The 19,096-nt window shown below is 41.4% G+C and overlaps 1 protein-coding gene across 13 annotated transcripts in view; it reads left to right on the top strand.

Annotated features, from left to right (window-relative positions):
• FARS2 (phenylalanyl-tRNA synthetase 2, mitochondrial) overlaps positions 1 to 19,096 on the top strand; it is a 344,334-nt gene that overhangs the window by 85,254 nt on the left and 239,984 nt on the right. For 12 of the 13 annotated variants that reach the window (XM_045003789.1, XM_045003788.1, XM_045003780.1 and 9 more), the window contains one exon: positions 15,668 to 15,827. In XM_045003789.1, the coding sequence (XP_044859724.1) occupies positions 15,668 to 15,827 (160 nt within the window). Of the gene's footprint in view, positions 1 to 14,495; positions 14,596 to 15,667; positions 15,828 to 19,096 lie in introns of those variants that run through there. The other variant, XM_045003790.1, reaches the window with a different exon arrangement.

The raw sequence follows: 19,096 nt of genomic DNA, 5'->3' as shown, positions 1-19,096 counted from the left end.
ATCTCACAATGATTGTGATAAACAGTGTGACACAGGCTTTCATTAGAGATCTTACATTATGCTTTTTGGTGAGCTGTAAATACCAGACTATGGGGATCTGTGTAACCCTTATGCATCGTTTATGCTCTCTGCCAGTTAGCATAAAGAGGTCCCTGGGTCACAATGATTAATTATGTTAGAGCACCTAGGAGCTTGGGTAGGCATCTTTATTGTTTTAAATATAAATAAATAAAATAAATGTTTGGAACTTCCATCTTACTCAGAAGTCAGATCAAAATTAAAGTATGTATTTTAAGACAAATTTATCAAACAGATGTACCAGCTTCTTTAATCAGGAGACAAAAAGCAAATTTCATCCACAAGTGTATTTGAAAAGGTTTAGTTTGTTAAAGAAATGAAGAATTATAGCATTATGAACTTGAAATCGATCATTGTGAGTCTGGTGCCCTTTGAATATGATAGCTTTTTCTATGTTATTCCAAGCAACATACTTAGTCTTCCTTTAAGGAAACATTTTGGCTAGATTTAAAAATAAAATTTGTTTCCTGTATTTCAGTGTTTCTCAAACTGGGATCGCCGCTAGTGTAGGGAAAGCCCTTGGCGGGCCAGGCCGGTTTGTTTACCTGCCCTGTCCACAGGTCTGGCTGATCACAGCTCCCACTGGCCGCGGTTCGCTGCTCTGGGCCAGTGGGAGCTGCTGGAAGCGGCGGCCAGTACGTCCCTCGGTCCACACCGCTTCCAGCAGCTCCCATTGGCCTGCAGCGGCAAACCGCGGCCAGTGGGAGCCGCGATTGGCCGTACCTGTGGATGGGGCAGGTAAACAAACCAGATCAGCCTGCCAGGGGCTTTCCCTACACAAGCGGCGACCCCAGTTTGAGAAACACTGCTGTATTTGGAGGAATGAAGACTGAAACTTGCAGAGATTAAGAAAGCTGAGCAGGCTTACTGTCTGAAATAATTGTTTTTGCTCTCTTCCCAAGCCAAAAGCTTGTCAGTAAGCAGCATAGAGTACTCCATTATTAACACACTGGCTCATGCATCTTCTCAGTGATTGACACTGCTTAGATTGGGTGTGATTGCACAAATTTTGTTGTGTCAGAGACTACTTGGGATGGCAGGAAGTTTTCTTGTTGATGCACCAGCTCCAGATAAATGTCATTGCTAATCCATCAGTTTATAAAATACAGTATATTTTAAAAAATATGAAAATGCTTCGATATTGATAAGTGGATTTAGAGTACAGCTGCTTGTTTATTTATAGGGATATTGTCAAGGTTGATAAATCAATTTTTTTTCTTGTGTCTTTTAGAAAACTATAATTTTGTATAGGAGGAAGTTTAACATTTTTGATTTTTTTCTTTCACAAAAATAAGTTTGAATAACCTTTCAATAATAAATCGATGTGTAAATATGATAGAAAAATTGGTAAGGAAACAGATGTTTTTAAGTTTCCAATTGGTTATGTATTTAAAAACGGAGAGGAACAGTAGGCAGAATACGGTGACACTGTCAGTGCCCCTTTTAATCAGGGTTTCCTTAATGTTATATCCTTGGGGGCAGCCGGTTTAGGAAGAAATCACTTGAGGCCAGACAGCAGACAGCTAACAAAACCACCATTTTATTTACAGACTCAGAGAACTCACCCAGCCGGCTGAAGCTGGCTGAGCTATCCCCTAATAATCTAACTCAGTTACCATAGGAACCAAAAACCATGACAATCAAATACACAACATATTCCTCCCCCCCTAATAAGAACATCCCCTAAATAAAACCCACACTAGACTAGAGAAGGAGGGTAGACTGCCTCCATTCCCGGCTAAACCCTGGGGATTATTTTGCCCCATAACCATGGGTTCGCCCTAGCTAAAGATCCAGCCGATGAGGAGGCCTTCTGTCTCTAGGTGGATTACGGCGAACTTCTGGTGTTGTTGCACCTGAAAGTACCATGGGCTCAGGGTCCGCAGCACGAACGGGTGAGGAGGTGGTATCAGCTCGTGCTGGGCAAAGGGGCATCTCAGCCGCCGGCAGTAATGGAGGAGGACAGTCAGGAATAGGTGATTCGTGATTCGGTGTCTCACCAGAAGAGGTGAAGTCAGACCCCTCAATTGCAGATGTGTCCTGAGGACTGGCATGACCTGGCAACAGCTGATCTACATGTCGCCGCCAGGTAAGATTCTCTGCAGTCCGGACTGTGTAGGAAACAGGTCCTGTTTGAGTGATGACTGTGGCCGGGACCCATTTAGCTCTGGAAGTATAATTCCGAGCCAAAACTGGCTGTCCCGGGCTAAAGGTTCGGTCTTTTGCTCTGGGTGCCCCTCTGATGACTTGATATTGCTGCTGATGTTGCACAGTTTGTCTGGGTTCATAAGGTTTCAGCAGATCAAAGCAAGTGCGCAGCTGTCGTCCCATCATTAGAAAGGCCGGAGATGCCTGGGTCGTACCATGAGGTGTGTTTCGGTAGGAAAGTAAGAAGGTATCCAGACGCTTTTGAATGGAGTGTTGTCCCCTTGCTGATTTCAAAGCGTTTTTCATTGTCTGCACAAATCTTTCAGCTAATCCAATGGTGGATGGATGATATGGTGCTGACGTGATGTGGTGTATCCCATTTGCCTTCATAAAATTTTGAAACTCCTGAGAGACAAACTGCGGTCCGTTGTCGCTCACAAGTTGTTCTGGCAGACCAAAACGACTAAAGAGTCCTCGTAGTTTTTGGATAGTACTCTCTGCAGTAGTGGACTGCATTATAGAGACTTCTGGCCATTTAGAATGGGCATCTATTGCCACCAAGAACATGCTTCCTTCAAGGGGGCCAGCAAAGTCAACATGAATATATTGCCACGGGTTTTCAGGCCAGTCCCATGGATGTAGGGGTGCCCATTGGGGTGCATTCCTCACACCCTGACATGACATACAAGCTTTTGTCTTCTCTTCAATAGCACTGTCCAATCCAGGCCACCAAAAATAGCTTCGTGCAATTTCCTTCATGCGCACTATTCCACAGTGACCAGAATGTACCTGTTCTAACAGCTGTGATCTCAGTGGTGGTGGAATAATGACACGTCTCCCCCACAACAAACAACCAGATTGGACCGATAACTCCGTCCTTCTGGACATGTAGGGTAGCCTCTAAATTCTTTAAGTGATCCTCTTCATTTCTTCCAGTGACCAGGATATCATCCAGATAGCACTGAACTCCTGACAAGCCACACAAGATCTGGTCCATAGCCCTCTGGAACAGGGCGGGAGCAGATGTTATTCCGAAGGGTAGGCGGCAGTATCGATAAAGCCCCTTATGAGTCACAATAGTCAACAGCTCTTGGGACTTTTCATCGACGTGCATCTGTAAATATGCTTGACTCAGATCAATCTTACTGAACTTTTGTCCCCCAGCCAGGCCTGCGAAGAGGTCATCGATGCGGGGAAGCGGGTATTGCTCTGCACACAACACTGGGTTGACAGTGACTTTAAAATCACCGCAAATCCGGAGAGAGCCATCTTTCTTCACTATTGGAACGATAGGAGTGGCCCATGCGCTATGGGTAACTGGTATTAGGACTCCATTGGTGACCAGGCGCTCCAGGTCTGCTTCAACTTTTGGCCTGATGGCATATGGCACAGTTCGGGCTTTCAGATATTTTGGTGGACTGTCAGGTTTAATGTTCAATGTCACAGTGATTCCCTTCATACTTCCCAAATTATCTCCAAAAACAGCAGCATGTTTCCTTAGTATAGGGGTTAGGCTGGTTTCTTCTTTAGTCATCCGGTGCACTTCTGCCCAGTTCAGTTGAATCTTCCCAAGCCAAGACCTACCCATTAAGGCTGGGTAGTTACCTCTCACCACAAACAGTGGCAATTTAGCCACCTGTCCATTGAGCTCCACCTTAACATCAACAGTGCCCAGCATAGGCACAGCTTCTCCCGTATACGTCTTCAGAACAGTTTTTGTTGCCTTAAGCGGAAGATGCTGTAGCTTTTCTTTATACACAGTCTCGGAGATCAGTGAGACGGCTGCACCGGTGTCCAGTTCCATGCGTATACATTTTCCATCCAATAACGGGGTTACCCAGTATTCATGTGAGCCCACTGCCAAAGACAAAACATGCAGTGGCACTTTCTCTTGCGCTGAGGTGTCACCTTGATCATCCTGGGTCTGCTCTAGGGTATGCAGGGTTCCTCTTTTTGTCGGCCAGACCACAGGCCTCCTTTTCTTTTGTTTACAGGCACACTCAATGTGTCCCTTTTTGCCACAGTGTCGACACACCAGGTCCTTACACCAGCATTCTGATGCCTGGTGACCCGGCTTACCACAGTGGTAACATTCTTGACTCTGCACCATTTTGTGGGTCAGTTCTTGTGACACTTTTTGCACCCTAGGGGATGCACCGATGTATTGCGCCTCCCTTGTAGCCAGTTCCATGGAGACAGCAATATCAACAGCCTTCTGTAATGTAAGCTGAGCCTCTGTCAGTAGGCGCTTCCGTATAGCTTCACTGTACAGGCCACACACTAACCTGTCACGCAGGGCATCATTTAACATCTCTTTAAATTCACAGTGTTCTGCTAGCTTTTTTAAAATGGCTACAAATTGTACAACTGTTTCATCTTCCTTTTGGTCTCTTTTGTGGAACCGATATCTTTCAGCAATTACCAGTGGTTTTGGGGAGAAATGGGACCCCAGGATTTCCACAATGTCACTGTAAGATTTAGTCTCAGGCTTAACAGGGTGTAGTAAGCTGCGTAGCAGGGAGTAGGTTTTAGCCCCTACAACACTTAAGAATATTGGCACCTTCTTTGTTTCTGTAATGTCATTTGCAATACCAAAAAGCTCAAAACGCTCAGTATACACATGCCACTGCTCTATATTCTCATCAAAAGGTTCCAGTGGCCTGGTCAGAGTAGCCATGATTTTAGTTTCACTTTCACAGTCAGTGCAAACAAGCAGTATTTTTATTTGTTTGTTTTGTACCTTGACTTCTACTTCCTTCTGTTACTGGAGCAGCACCAGGATCCCATCCATCGTTGCCACTTGTTATATCCTTGGGGGCAGCCAGTTTAGGAAGAAACCACTTGAGGCCAGACAGCTAACAAAACCACCATTTTATTTACAGACTCAGAGAACTCACCCAGCCGGCTGAAGCTGGCTGAGCTATCCCCTAATAATCTAACTCAGTTACCATAGGAACCAAAAACCATGACAACCAAATACACAACACTTAATCTTTGCCATCCTAACATCATTGATAGATTAGGTGTTCTCTACTAGTCTATGTAGAGTTGACCAAAAATTAGTGTGTGTGTGTGGGGGGGGGGGGATTGAAATTTTTTCTTAAAAGGAAAACTGAGTCACGTTTTTCACAAAAGTCAAAAATTATTGGTGAGCTCCAAAATTGTGTCTATTTATCTAATTAGTCTAATCTAGGTTTTTATATCCGATTCATCACCATGGTATCTGAACAGCCAAGTGACCGGTAAATATTCTTAAGTAGTGTATTCAGAAAGAACTTAGACTCATTCGAGATTTGAGTGAATATGCTGAAATGGAATTCTCACTCAGTTAGAACAAGGGATACTGTACAACTCCCTCTACTGTGAATAAATGGCAGTTCTCAGGTTATTTGTTGACCATACAAGGTATGTCTACACTGCAGCTGGGAAGGTATGCACTTGCGGTAATGGGACTCTAAAAAAAGCAACGTGGACCTTCCGATTTGAGCGGAAGCTTAGCCTCTCAAGCCCATCCAACCTCTAGCCTTCAGAACCGGAGCTCTGCTCTAAGCCAGAACATCCACATTGCTATTTTTAGCCGCTAGCTTCAGCTCCACTAGTGCAAGTCTGTGTTCCTGGGCTGAGAGGCTCGCACCCAGCTGCAGTATAGACCTCATACCCACAGAATGCTGATTTTTTTTTTGGGTACTCTCACTGGTGGAGGGTACTTATTACATAATCTTAACACAGGGATTTGCATAATCACTGTACAGCTGGTGAAAAAAAATCTCTATAACCATATGTGGATAATGTAAATTCCTTCATTCTGATTGGCTACTGTAAATCCCTGCCACTAGAATTGGCTTCTGACCTGAGAAGTCCCTCTTTGTAAGCACACAATAAGCATGGCTAACTCAACTTCTAAGCCCTTCTCCCATCTAGTCACAGTTGTTCATCACATCACTAAACCAAACCTTTATTCTTCTGCTTGTAAAATTAAGTGGACAGGTTATAATAAAATGGTCTATTTTTCACAATCTACTCTGAAAGAGTAAGCACACATGACATGGCTGCAGCTTGGACGTGCTAATGTTGTATGTGAAATTATTAAACTATATCCATGTGTCCTGATGCAGAAGTTCTCTGGCATAAAAGTTTAGAATAGGCACTAAAATGGGTGAGACTGTAGGTCATTCTCCATCCTATTCAGTAGTTGGCTTCCCTGGGCTTGTTTATTCAGACACAAGTTGCACTGCTTTACTTACACTGGTATAATTAAAGCAGTACAAGCCTACTAGTGTGAACATAGTTATACTGGTAAACATGTTCTTATACCAGGATAGCTTATTCCGGTACAGGCATTTTTTGTAATGATATAACTTGAATCCACATTAGGACTTCTACCAATATAACTATATCAGTTTAAAAAAAAGTCACACCCTTGGGGCCTTAGTGAAATAATTATACTGATACAAGAACTGTGTGTAGATCAGGCTTCTGTGGAACATGCCAGCAAGGATGCTAATTAGTGCATATCCTAATGGTGGCATTTTGCAATATGGCAGCTTGCCAGTCAAGAACTACATTTAATCCATTTCACATATGCCAATACAAAAGATTCCCCCCCCCAGTTAAATTATTGGAGCTGCATGTGATTCCTTTGGAAGGAGTAAACAAATTGACTTGGGCACCAGAAATCCCATCAAACTGCAGAGCTCCTGGATGATTGAATTTATGTATTTTAAGAGGTTCGTTAACATGTTTTAATGTTACATCTGAATTAATAATAAAGTGGCAAAAAATGACATTAATGCAGAGTTAAGGTTGCTTGGTGTAGGTCTCCTTGCAGTAGGTTGAGTTGAGGAAAACTCAAACTTATGAAAACCATGAAATGCACGGTTAAGGTTGCACAGTTAACTCTACCCTTTTTCATCAATGCCCCAGTACGCCCCAAGACACATATAACTTTATTCTGCCACCCCACAGTTGCTGAAATGTACAACCTGTTTCCCCTACCACTCATCGCCATTTATCCCACTTCCCAAAGCTCCCCTCCCTTTGCTGCAGCCCCAAACCCATTGCCTTTATTTCCCCACTCCTCCACCCCTAATACTGCTCTCCTCCTGGGAAGCATTCATGTCTAACTTTTCCCTAAAGACCTGGATTACATCCCCCACCATGACTCACCAATTGTAGTGACCTCCAGTTACTCAGTCCAAAACTCCTTCTGTCTTAGGTGGGAGCATGTGATTAATTTATCCTAAATGATGATAATTGAAGGGTGAATCACAGTCATCCATCTCAAGGAAGTCTGAGATTCATCTAGTTATTAAAGGCAACAAAGAATCCTGTGGCACCTTATAGACTAACAGACGTTTTGCAGCATGAGCTTTCGTGGGTGAATACCCACTTCTTCAGATGCAAGTGGTGGAAATTTCCAGGGGCAGGTTTATATATGCAAGCAAGAAGCAAGCTAGAGATAACGAGGTTAGATCAATCAGGGAGGATGGGGCCCTGTTCTAGCAGTTGAGGTGTGAAAACCAAGGGAGGAGAAACTGGTTCTGTAATTGGCAAGCCATTCACAGTCTTTGTTTAATCCTGAGCTGATGGTGTCAAATTTGCAGATGAACTGGAGCTCAGCAGTTTCTCTTTGAAGTCTGGTCCTGAAGTTTTTTTGCTGCAGGATGGCCACCTTAAGATCTGCTATTGTGTGGCCAGGGAGGTTGAAGTGTTCTCCTACAGGTTTTTGTATATTGCCATTCCTAATATCTGATTTGTGTCCATTTATCCTTTTCCTTAGAGACTGTCCAGTTTGGCCAATGTACATAGCAGAGGGGCACTGCTGGCATATGATGGCATATATTACATTGGTGGACGTGCAGGTGAATGAACCAGTGATGGTGTGGCTGATCTGGTTAGGTCCTGTGATGGTGTTGCTGGTGTAGATATGTGGGCAGAGTTGGCATCGAGGTTTGTTGCATGGGTTGGTTCCTGAGCTAGAGTTACTATGGTGCGGTGTGCAGTTACTGGTGAGAATATGCTTCAGGTTGGCAGGTTGTCTGTGGGCGAGGACTGGCCTGCCACCCAAGGCCTGTGAAAGTGTGGGATCATTCTCCAGGATGGGTTGTAGATCCCTGATGATGCGCTGGAGGGGTTTGAGCTGGGGACTGTATGTGATGGCCAGTGGAGTCCTGTTGGTTTCTTTCTTGGGTTTGTCTTGCAGTAGGAGGCTTCTGGGTACACGTCTGGCTCTGTTGATCTGTCTCCTTATTTCCTCGTGCGGGTACTGTAGTTTTGAGAATGCTTGGTGGAGATTTTGTAGGTGTTGGTCTCTGTCTGTGGGGTTAGAGCAGATGCGGTTGTACCTCAGTGCTTGGCTGTAGACAATGGATCTTGTGGTGTGCCCGGGATGGAAGCTGGAGGCATGAAGGTAGGCATAGCGGTCGGTAGGTTTTCGGTATAGGGTGGTGTTAATGAGACCATCAATTATTTGCACCGTAGTGTCTAGGAAGTGGACCTCCCGTGTAGATTGGTCCAGGCTGAGGTTGATGGTGGGGTGGAAGCTGTTGAAATCGTGGTGGAATTTTTCCAGAGTCTAGTACTAGTTATTAGTACCTCTCAGTTCAACAGTATAGGGCAGCAGAAGAGAACTGGTTGGCTTTTTTTTGTTTTTTTTGTTTTTTTGGCGGGGGGGGCTGCAACTTGGGAAGCCTTTGGTCAGTTGACCCCCAAATTTGGATCACTAATACTACCTTGCACCTCCATGATGAGGCACATCAAATTTCAAAGCGGTCTGAGTAACCATTTGGATTTTAGAGCACTTACAAGAGTCAAGTTTTAAAGAATATAAAGTGGCAGGAATGGAATCCTCTAGCCATATTGGTGCATACACACAGTAAAAAAAAAAAATTGTGTATTTTCTTAAATACTATTTTCCGTTTGGGTCCCACAAAGATTTAGTGGTGTCGTGCACTACCTTGGGTATAACTTGACAGACTGAGACCATTTTGACCCACATCACATCAATAGTTTGAGCTCTGTGCAAAGAAAAAAAAGAAAAGAAAAAGAGAAGACGCAGCTTGAATTCTGCACAAAAAAATTCCCCAACTGGGTTTTGGTTTTTCTTTTTTCTTTTCTTTTTTTTTTATGGCTGTTTTTTGTTCTCCCCCCGGGTTCATATCTCTGCAGCTCTTAGCTTAAATGACCCCAAATTACACTACAGTTTTAGTGTTCTAGCTCTGTGTGAGTTGGGAATCACAGCCCTAGCTCTTAGTGTAGACATAGTCATAGAGGTTTAGATGATTGATCTGTGCAGCTAGCGGTAAGGTCAAGTGGATGCTGTGGTGGAGACAATTTGTTTTGTTTGGGCAATGCAGAAAAAATGCCAGTGGAGAAAAGGGTATTTTTTAACTTTCAAATGGTCACTTGCAAGATGAACCTCTTGTTCTTATTTCAAAGCGCAATAAATAATTTTTAAAGCTGCTGCCTTTCTTTTTGTTACAGTGATGAGTACACATTTTATTTGCTATTTTCTTTTTTCCTCTTTTCCTTTTTTTCTGTGACATGCTGAAGACAACACAGGAATCTGACCTTGGGTTCTTTTTTCTGTTTCCCAACCAAGTCACCTCCTGACTAGTAATATTAGACCAGTTCAGGTGGTACCGTAGTGGGTGTTTTTCCACTCACTCTCCCAATCTTGGCTTCTAATAATTAAATTCAAACTTCCCCTGTTCCGCATTACATCTGTGATATTTGTGCTAGAAATTAGCCTTGATTAATTGTGACCTGCATTTGAAAGTCAGCAGTGGTTTATTAGAACTCCTAAAAAAGCATTTTACAAGTCACTGCTCTACAGGCAAAATGCTTCTGAAATAAATGTAGTCAAACTTTACTAATTCTGGGTCACTGAGAACGAAAATGATGCTTAAAATTGTTGATTGGCTCTAGTTTTCAACATATGCTATTGGGTCAGTATATACGACCCTTGACTTGGGAATAGCGGAGGATAAGTGAGTTATAAAGGGAAAGGGATCTCAATTTAAACCAGAAATGACTAAAATACATCTTTGACTGGATCTATGAATAAATCTATGACTGGGTTTGGACAGTACTTGCTTTTTAGGCAAAACAATGAATGATGCAATCTGAAACTGGTATTGCATCATACATGATATGAATTGCATCATGTTATTCCTAGAAGTCATGGATGATGCAATCATAATGAAGCTTACATCACTCTGCTGAACAAATTGCCCTATATCAACTCTAGAAATCATACAGTGTCGTGCTCTCTTATTTGTCAGTGTTTGATTTTGCAAAGGGACACATTTCTGTTTAGCCAAAGTGAGCAGAGATGCCTCGTATTTGTGTGAACAGTGCAGATAACTTCTGCTATGTTTGTGGTGAAGTGACTTTTGCATCACAAAAGCACAGTATAACCACTATGGTTAAGAAAGCCTATCACCTTTATTTTGGCTGCAAAATTGGAGATTAGGACAAGAGGTGGGCCCCACACATATGCTGCAACACTTGTGCAACAAATCTTCGCCAGTGGTTGAACAGGAAAAGGAAATCTATGCCTTTTTGCAGTGCCAATGATTTGGAGAGAGCCAACAGATCATACCAGCAATTGTTACTTCTGCATGGTGCCTCCAGTTGGGAAAGGTGTGTCAAAGAAGAAAAAGTGGACTGTGCATTACCAAACATTCCATCAGCTATACGCCCAGTACCCCACGGAGAAGGACTGCCAGTTCCTGATGCACCAGAATCATTCTCACTTGAGTCAGACGAGGAAGAGGAAGAGGATGAAACTTCTGGTCCTGAACCATCAATGTCACAGGACCCACATTTTCTCCCATCCTCCTCCTCCTCTGAACCACACCTCATAACACAAGGTGAACTGAATGACCTTGTCAGGGATTTGGAACTACCCAAGAGTAAGGCAGAGCTGTTGGGCTCCAGACTACAGCAGTGGAATCTCCTGGCAGGTGATGTTAGGGTTTCCATGTTCCGTGACCGTCAAAAGGATCTTGTCCCATTCTTCTTCATGGAAGGTGATCTTGTAGCCTGCAACAACATCGATGGTGTGATGGCAGCCCTCAACAACGTTCACGATCCAGATGAGTGGAGACTGTTCATTGATTCATCGAAGACGAGTCTTAAAGCTGTTTTACTGCATAATGGCAATGTTTTGCCATCAATTCCAGTTGGTCATGCAGTCCATATGAAGGAAATCTATGACAACATGAAACAACTTTTGAGGTGCATAAACTATGACCAACATCAGTGGCAGCTTTGTGGCGATTTGAAGGTTGTTGCTCTCTTGCTTGGTCTGCAGACTGGATACACAAAGTACTGCTGTTTTCTCTGCGACTGGGATAGTCGTGCAAGAGATTCCCACTACATCAAGAAAGATTGGCCACTCCGACAGTCATTGGAGCCTGGGAGGAAAAGTGTTCAGCATCCACCACTTGTTGAATCAAGGAAGATTTTGTTACCGCCCTTACACATCAATCTGGGTCTGATGAAGAACTTTGTCAAGGCCATTGACAAAACACAAGCAGCTTTCAAGTACCTCCGTGGAAAATTTCCAAGGTTAAATGAAGCTAAGATAAAGGAAGGTGTCTTTGTTGGTCCTCAGATTCGTGAACTTCTTCGAGATGATGCATTTGACCATGCACTGCGTGGCAAGGAAAAGACGGCATGGAAAGCCTTCCAGTTAGTGGCAATAAATTTTCTCGGAAACAACAAGGCAGACAACTACAGGTTGTTGGTGGAAAACCTCCTCAAGGCATACAAAAGCCTTGGTTGCAACATGTCACTAAAGATGCATTTTTTGCACTCTCATCTAGATTTTTTTCCACCGAACTGCGGCGCAGTGAGCGACGAGCACGGCGAGCGATTTCACCAGGACATTGCAACAATGGAGAAACGCTATCAGGGCAAATGGAGCCCATCAATGCTTGCAGACTATTGCTGGACAGTGACAAGAGATGCTCCATTTAATGAATACAAGAGACAAGCCAAGAAGCGCTGAGTAGACACTGAATAGGACTAAACTATGTACATAATAGTTTTTTGCCTTTTGTTTCATAATACATTTTAGTTATATAACCCTTTTGCTGATTTTTAAAGTGTTACATAAACAGGACAGGTGAAATATTATCATGTAAAGCAACCATAAACACATGAAAAGACCTAGGTTTACAATTTATGATTAAAACTCTACTATCTACACAATATACATAGACATAAAATGTAAAAACTTAAATATCTTAGAAACAGTAGCCAATCAGTTGTTTTAATTGTCATATTTGAATTCAGCACATCAAAATAGATAATAAATACCACATTTTATCTCTGAAGCAGACGACTTCTCAAAAATTGTAGACCAGTGTTATTTTTGTTTATTTGTTTTGATAACTCTATGGGCATCTGTTAACTGTTAAGGATACTGTTCATAGTACATTTTGAGTTCAAGACACGTTTGCTGGGATAGATCAAATGGGCCAATCATAATGCATATTTTCTGTGCCTTTGATCGGCTGAGTATATTTAATGTAGTCAGTAGAAGCCATTTTCACTTGGTTTCACAAAGGGAGAAGTTGACCTGGGAAATCAAATAGATGGGAAGAAGTACTACTGCTGGCCCCTATGTGTCTCTGACCCTAGCAGGCAGTTACCTAGTACATTGTTACCTTCTGTGATTCTCTACTTATTGTGAACTATCTTGTTTAATATTTTGGTTCACATAATAATTATAGCACAGTTTTATAATAACTTTGATCTCAGAGAAATGTACGTTGTTGCATCGGAAGCCTGCTTCTTTTCCAGTTCTTGTGAGACAGCAAGCACTGCAAATATCAGAAAAGTGTCAACAATGACATTTCCTTATGGATTTACAAAAAGAATTGATCATGGATGGGAAAACCTTCTGAACATCAGGGATTTGAATCCATGCAAACTGGTTATGATGCACAATATTTACAAGGCTGTTTGTTACCCTACTTGAAAGGGTTTGCATTCTGCTGCTGGGCTTCTTCAGTATAACAGCTTCATGTCTACATGAAGTGAGCTAAAATTGCGTCCTCTACTCAGGGCTGACGAGGTGGGGGCAGGGGGAAAGCCGGTACAAATTACCGGGGCCTGGAGGTCCGGAAGGGGGCCCGGGGCCTGGCTTCGTTGGCCCTGAATAGAGGACGCAATATTTTACAAGGTGTAAATATTATTGGGGGGCCCAAAAAAAATTTTTCACCGGGGCCCGAGCCCGCTCTTGGCGGCCCTGCCTCTACTCCATAGCTAGCTGCAGTTATGGGCATGAGTATGTTGTATTATGTACATTTCTGTTCCAGGAAAAGTGTTAACCTCCAAGTTTCCCCTTGTTCCATCTGTTAAAAGTTCAAGGGATCTACCATCAATCTTTATTACCTGAATCATTGGGCTGGATGAGAGGAGTTGTGTGCACAAGGATTTATGTGCATAATTCTTTGTCCTGTCTTCTCCCGTATACCCGTATATTTATTGTTGTCATGCCTCTCAGCTTTCAGATCTTCCACAGTGTGACACCAGCAATCAAATTGTTTGACAAGTGAGAGATATATAGATCACCTGTGGTTGGTTACACTTTGTGTGCTTTTATTGAGATTTTAATGGTTTTTAACTGTAAAATCTTGTTTTAAGTATGTTTTAAAGTAAGTAAATAATTAGTTTAAAAAAAAAGAAAATTGGAATAATAAATAGGTCATCGGTAGGGTATGATTCCTGGATTTTCAGATCCCCAGGACAGCCCTCTCTTACGCAAGCTACAAAGAATATATAATTTTTGTTGTGGACCAGGCATGCCAGAAGGACACTACACGTATTTAGCAATTGGGTTACACAGCTGTTTGGTAGGCAGCTGCAGTATATTGAGATTTGGATTCCTGAATTCTGTTCCTGGCTCTGGGAGGGGACTGTTGTGTAGTGGCTAGAACAGTAGCTATAGACCAGATAGACAAGTATGCTGATTGGGCATAGTAATTTGAAACACAATGTGTCTTGGGTCTTCCCTGTTAGAGACCTGGGTTCTATTCTCAGCAATGCCTGAAATGATCTTGTGCTGCCTTGCAGTTAATTTATGTGTACAACAGGGAAAGCAATTTGACTGCCTTCTATAATTTTTATAAACCGTGCTGAAGAATAAGAGTGGTGAAGTGTAGAAATATAAACAGCAGTAAGGAGAAGTGAAATTTGACCTTCTTGCTTTCAGCTGAGTGCACTTTCCCATAGGGTACAAAGTACTTCATGGAGGGGAGTCTCTCACACACACTCAAACACCCATCCCGCCTGCGTCCCTTTGTGGTGCAATAGAAGAGACAGTTGGATTCAGCCACTATGTGATACACATGAGAGGTCTGCTGATTTTTAGCTAATCCTTTTGGAAGGCAGCTGCAATATTCAGGGCAGGCACATTCTATTGTGGCTATTCTAAATGTGGCTTAAATTCTAGCATGACCTGCAGGTCTCTTTGGGAAGAATCAAAGTGTTCTTATTAGAGATGGGTCAATCACACAGTTTGAGATCTTGGAAACTATTTTTGGGTTTCCAAAGCTAGCTTATGTTTATAGTCTTTCATTTATACAATTTTTTTAATAGATTTTTATTGTGTTTTAATTTTGAAAACTTTTTTAAGCTATAACAAATTTTATTATATATTAATATTGTGATATAACTTGGATGTACTGCATTGTGTTATCTGTTTTGGGTATTCTTATTTATCATGATAACTTCTGAAGTAACAGAATGGTTTAAAAATGTATTTGTGAATTTCCCATCCCAAACAGATTGATTTAATTTGTTACTATAAATAGATTTATGACTCTCTCCTCTACAAATAGATTTCTGTAATTAGTAGCTATAAATAATCATAGTGTACAGAATAAAGTTGTAAAGCTCAGTTGATTGAATGGTTGATAGTTCATCTTACTGTTTAAAGAATGGAATTTGTCACAAATTTTAAATAAAAATAAAAAAACCTGTGAGGTTTCAAACATCGTGTATCTTTCAGCTAGAAACTCCAGCTTCTCTTACATTTTTCCTTACTTTTGGCTACAGCTTTGAAGTGTTTGGCTCTGCTCTGGAAAGTGATTTTTAAGATGCAGTGTTTATTGCCTCTTGATTTCCATAACAAATATGCTCAGTCTATAAATAAATAGATGTTTTTCTAACTGCCATCCCTGCAAACTCAACCTGGGTCCTGAGAATCAAGCTGGGTTTTTTTCTTGTATATTTGTTGGCATCATTGTCCATAATAAAGGTTCTTCAGGAAAAAAAAATATGCCCACAATTACACCAATACAAAACCATAATCTTTAAATTTCCATTTCATGCTGAAGACTCAGCAGCTGAACTCCCTACTAGTGTCAATAAAACTTCATTAAAAAGTCACTAATACAAAACAATGTGCTTTGTTTTGTTGGTTTAGTTGTTCAGCAACATCAAAGATGGAGAAAATTTACAGTTGTTTGAGCAAGGGCACCGCACAGCACACAAGCAGGAGACGCACACCATGGAGGCAGTGCGGCTGATGGAATTCAATCTAAAACAAGTGCTCACAAAGCTTGTGACTCATCTCTTTGGTGATGGTAAGTATTGCAATGTGATGCTAGACCCTTTCACCTAGTCTACTGGTAGGCAGGCATGGATCCAAGTTTTTGAGAATGGTTATGCAGCATAATAAAAGAGAGAGAACCAGGGAGAGCTGTTGCAAACTGTCATGGCACTAAAACAGCTCCATTTGTTTTAAAAAAGTCTATTGATTGCTCTTTTTGATATAATCAGTAAGTTTAGATACAATTACATGTTGTGTGTATGTGTTATTACATCCACTCTGTCCATGAAGTAACATGAAAGTTCCCCATAGCTTAATAAACTAGACTCTGTAACTGAGTGGAGGCTGTCCGCCATTTGCTGTTTCAAGGTTATAGAGTGTATGTGTGAATAAGAATTCTTTTTAATAACAGTTACTACACTGAAGTTTATTCAGCAGCAGGTTAGGCGGAGGCCAGATGAACATTAGAAAAAACATTCTTAAATAAACAGTTGCTAAACCTGCAGACTGAAACTTTAAATTACTAGATTCCCTACTCATTTTGATCTACCACTGAGGTTGTTCTCTTTCTACCTCCCTCCCTCCCCATTTTTCAGGAACATAAAGACATATCGTGTGGTCAGGAACTTATAAGAATTAAGTCCTTTTCCTCACTCCTGTCTTTCACTCTCCTGCTCTTCTCCGATTACTTCCAGCTCACTTGTCAGTGAAAACAGAACAATAAAGTAAGGTGGCACCAAAGGAACAAAATCCGTGCTGTGCAGTTTACTATGTAGACATACAATATGGGCACAGTGCAAAAGACCTTGGATAAGTTCAAATAAATTCTATCTATCACAGCATTTATCTTTGAATCTTTATTCTGCTGTCCAACTTATGGTATTTTTTTATTTACTTTTCTGCCTCAGAAACGAAAATGTCCCTCAGATTTTAATTTTGAATTTGAAATGGATTTTGCTTTGTTGCTTCTTCTATAGAAAAATGACGTAATTTTTCTTTTTGTTGAAATAGAATTACACTGTAAGGTCCCACATTCAGTTGCATGCGCTCTCTCTCTCAGAGGCTTTTGTTTATTATTGCTGCTCTTCATAAATCACTTAGGTTGTATTCTTTACAGGTTATGGAGTCGGCAAAACCTCTCAGTTGAGTTATACATTCTATCAAATGGGATAACATGTTCATAAGCACTGGAGCTATAGCAAGCTTCTGAAGTATCTTACTGCCATACATGTCATTTAAATAACATAAGTTGCTTAAAGTCCATCCTTTTGTGGAAGCTAAATGACTATATCAGGTGTTTATGTCTCGAAGTCTTTCCTCTGGTTTTATTGATCACTGGCAAAACAATCATAAATAGTAGAGTAGGAAAAGACCTAGAATATTAAATCATATTGTTTGCATCCTTGACAATATATGATGGTTCCCTTTGTTACATTTTCTAGTGTTTTGTCTTGTCAAATTTTACATTTCCCAAATGATGTGCCTTCCACCTCTTCCAATAGATCTCACTGTCAGGGAGCTTTTCCTGATATTCAGTCTAGATTTCCCCTTCCTTAATTTCCTTCCATTCCTTCTAGTTACTGTTTATGTCCTCTTGTAATACAGTAATTAACTTCTCTCCCTCTGCATTTATACCCTTCAGATGTTCAAAGATTGTTGTGTGCCCACTTAGTCATCATTGCACCAAGCTACACGTACTACATATGAAGCTATTTTACTCTTTCCTCATGCAGTACATCAGTCTCTCCTGCTTACCGATCTTTTTTATTGCCCTCCTTTGAACTCTCTTCAGTTGTCCGAAGCTTTTTGGCACTGAGGTGTCCAGAGCTGAATGCAGTATTTCAGGAGCGGGCTAACCAGAGAAGAACTATTATTTTTTTGCTCTGTGACTTGTTGCTCTGCATAAATAGCTCAAAGTTCATTGGCCTTTTTTGTTGCCACATCTCATTGTAAACTCATAACTAATTTGCTGCCAAGTACTTTCACCTTCATTCCTGTGCAGATTCCTTCCTCACTCAATATCTTTATTTTAGATTATTTTCCTGAGATCTGTTAAATTGCATTTTCCTAAGCCAACGCTCATTTTACGTGTTGCCCGTATTTCTAACCACTCCAGGCCCCTTCCTATTACCTCTAATCTTTGCAGAACTTTCCAGTTAATTATAATCAGTGTTGTTTGCTACCATTTCTGACTAATTAGTGAAGTTAAGTAAGACTGATCTAATACTGACCCATTCAACATCTCATAAATGTCTTTCTCCAAGTCAGTCCTGATTATGTGGGTCCTACATAAATGCTTTTAAAAACAACCCTTGTGTTGAGAAATGTTTAGCACATTCAGCTCGTTCAGGACAGACATATGAAACAACAAATGGAAAACTTTGGCATGAATGGAATCCTGTCATTGCAATGGAAGAAATGCCCCTCCCCTGCATGAGGATGGAGTGATCCTTATTGAGAAAGTCCCATTTAAAGATACAAAACTTGGAAGAATTCTGTACAACTTGTATGTCCTTTTGAATAATTGTCTGACCAGTCCTCAAGGTGATTCAAATCAGATCAAGAGTGTCCAGCTGTTCCCCTGTCACCAGTCTCCTCAGAGAGATGTATTCTTTAGAGTTCTTTAGAGGCTGCATTACCATACAGAATTTATTTTACTAATAAGGGACATGAAAGGACCTGTGTCCAAAAATATGTTTGCTTCTGTACCTCTAGTATAGTAGAAACATATGCTTCTGGGAGTTTGGACACATCAGAAGGCAGAAATGAGATGTCAGGCAAGGACAATGCTAGTTTGGTCCTGTAGCATCATGGGAAGCTGCCACCTGTCCCCACAGCAGGTGGTGAGTGAAAATTAATGTGTTGATTTCTGCTTGGGCTGCTAGCTACATGGTGTTTTCCATAGTGGTTATAGTATGGGCTACCATAATTGGCGTTCTGCTCATGAACAGTAGTGGAGGGCAAGTGTCTCCCATGTGGAGACTAATTGCCAATTTAAATATACTGGTGAGCATATTTGGTATGCCTCCAGTTGTGTGGTATGCTGCCTCTAAGGTCTTCAGCCCATTTCTCTTTGCAGGATAGCCATTTCTGCAATCATTTCCCTGTCAATTCATAAAAAGAACAGGAGTACTTGTGGCACCTTAGAGATTAACAAATTTATTTGAGCATAAGCGTTCGTGGGCTACAGCCCACTTCATCAGATGCATAGATACCATTAACTTGGGTTTGAATAGAGACTGGGAGTGGCTGGGTCATTACACATATTGAATCTATTTCCCCATGTTAAGTATCCTCCCACCT

Source organism: Mauremys mutica, chromosome 2, assembly GCF_020497125.1.
Source record: "Mauremys mutica isolate MM-2020 ecotype Southern chromosome 2, ASM2049712v1, whole genome shotgun sequence".
NCBI classification, from domain to species: domain Eukaryota; kingdom Metazoa; phylum Chordata; order Testudines; family Geoemydidae; genus Mauremys; species Mauremys mutica.
Note: the sequence above shows the minus strand (reverse complement) of the source record. Positions and strands in the feature narration are given on the sequence as shown.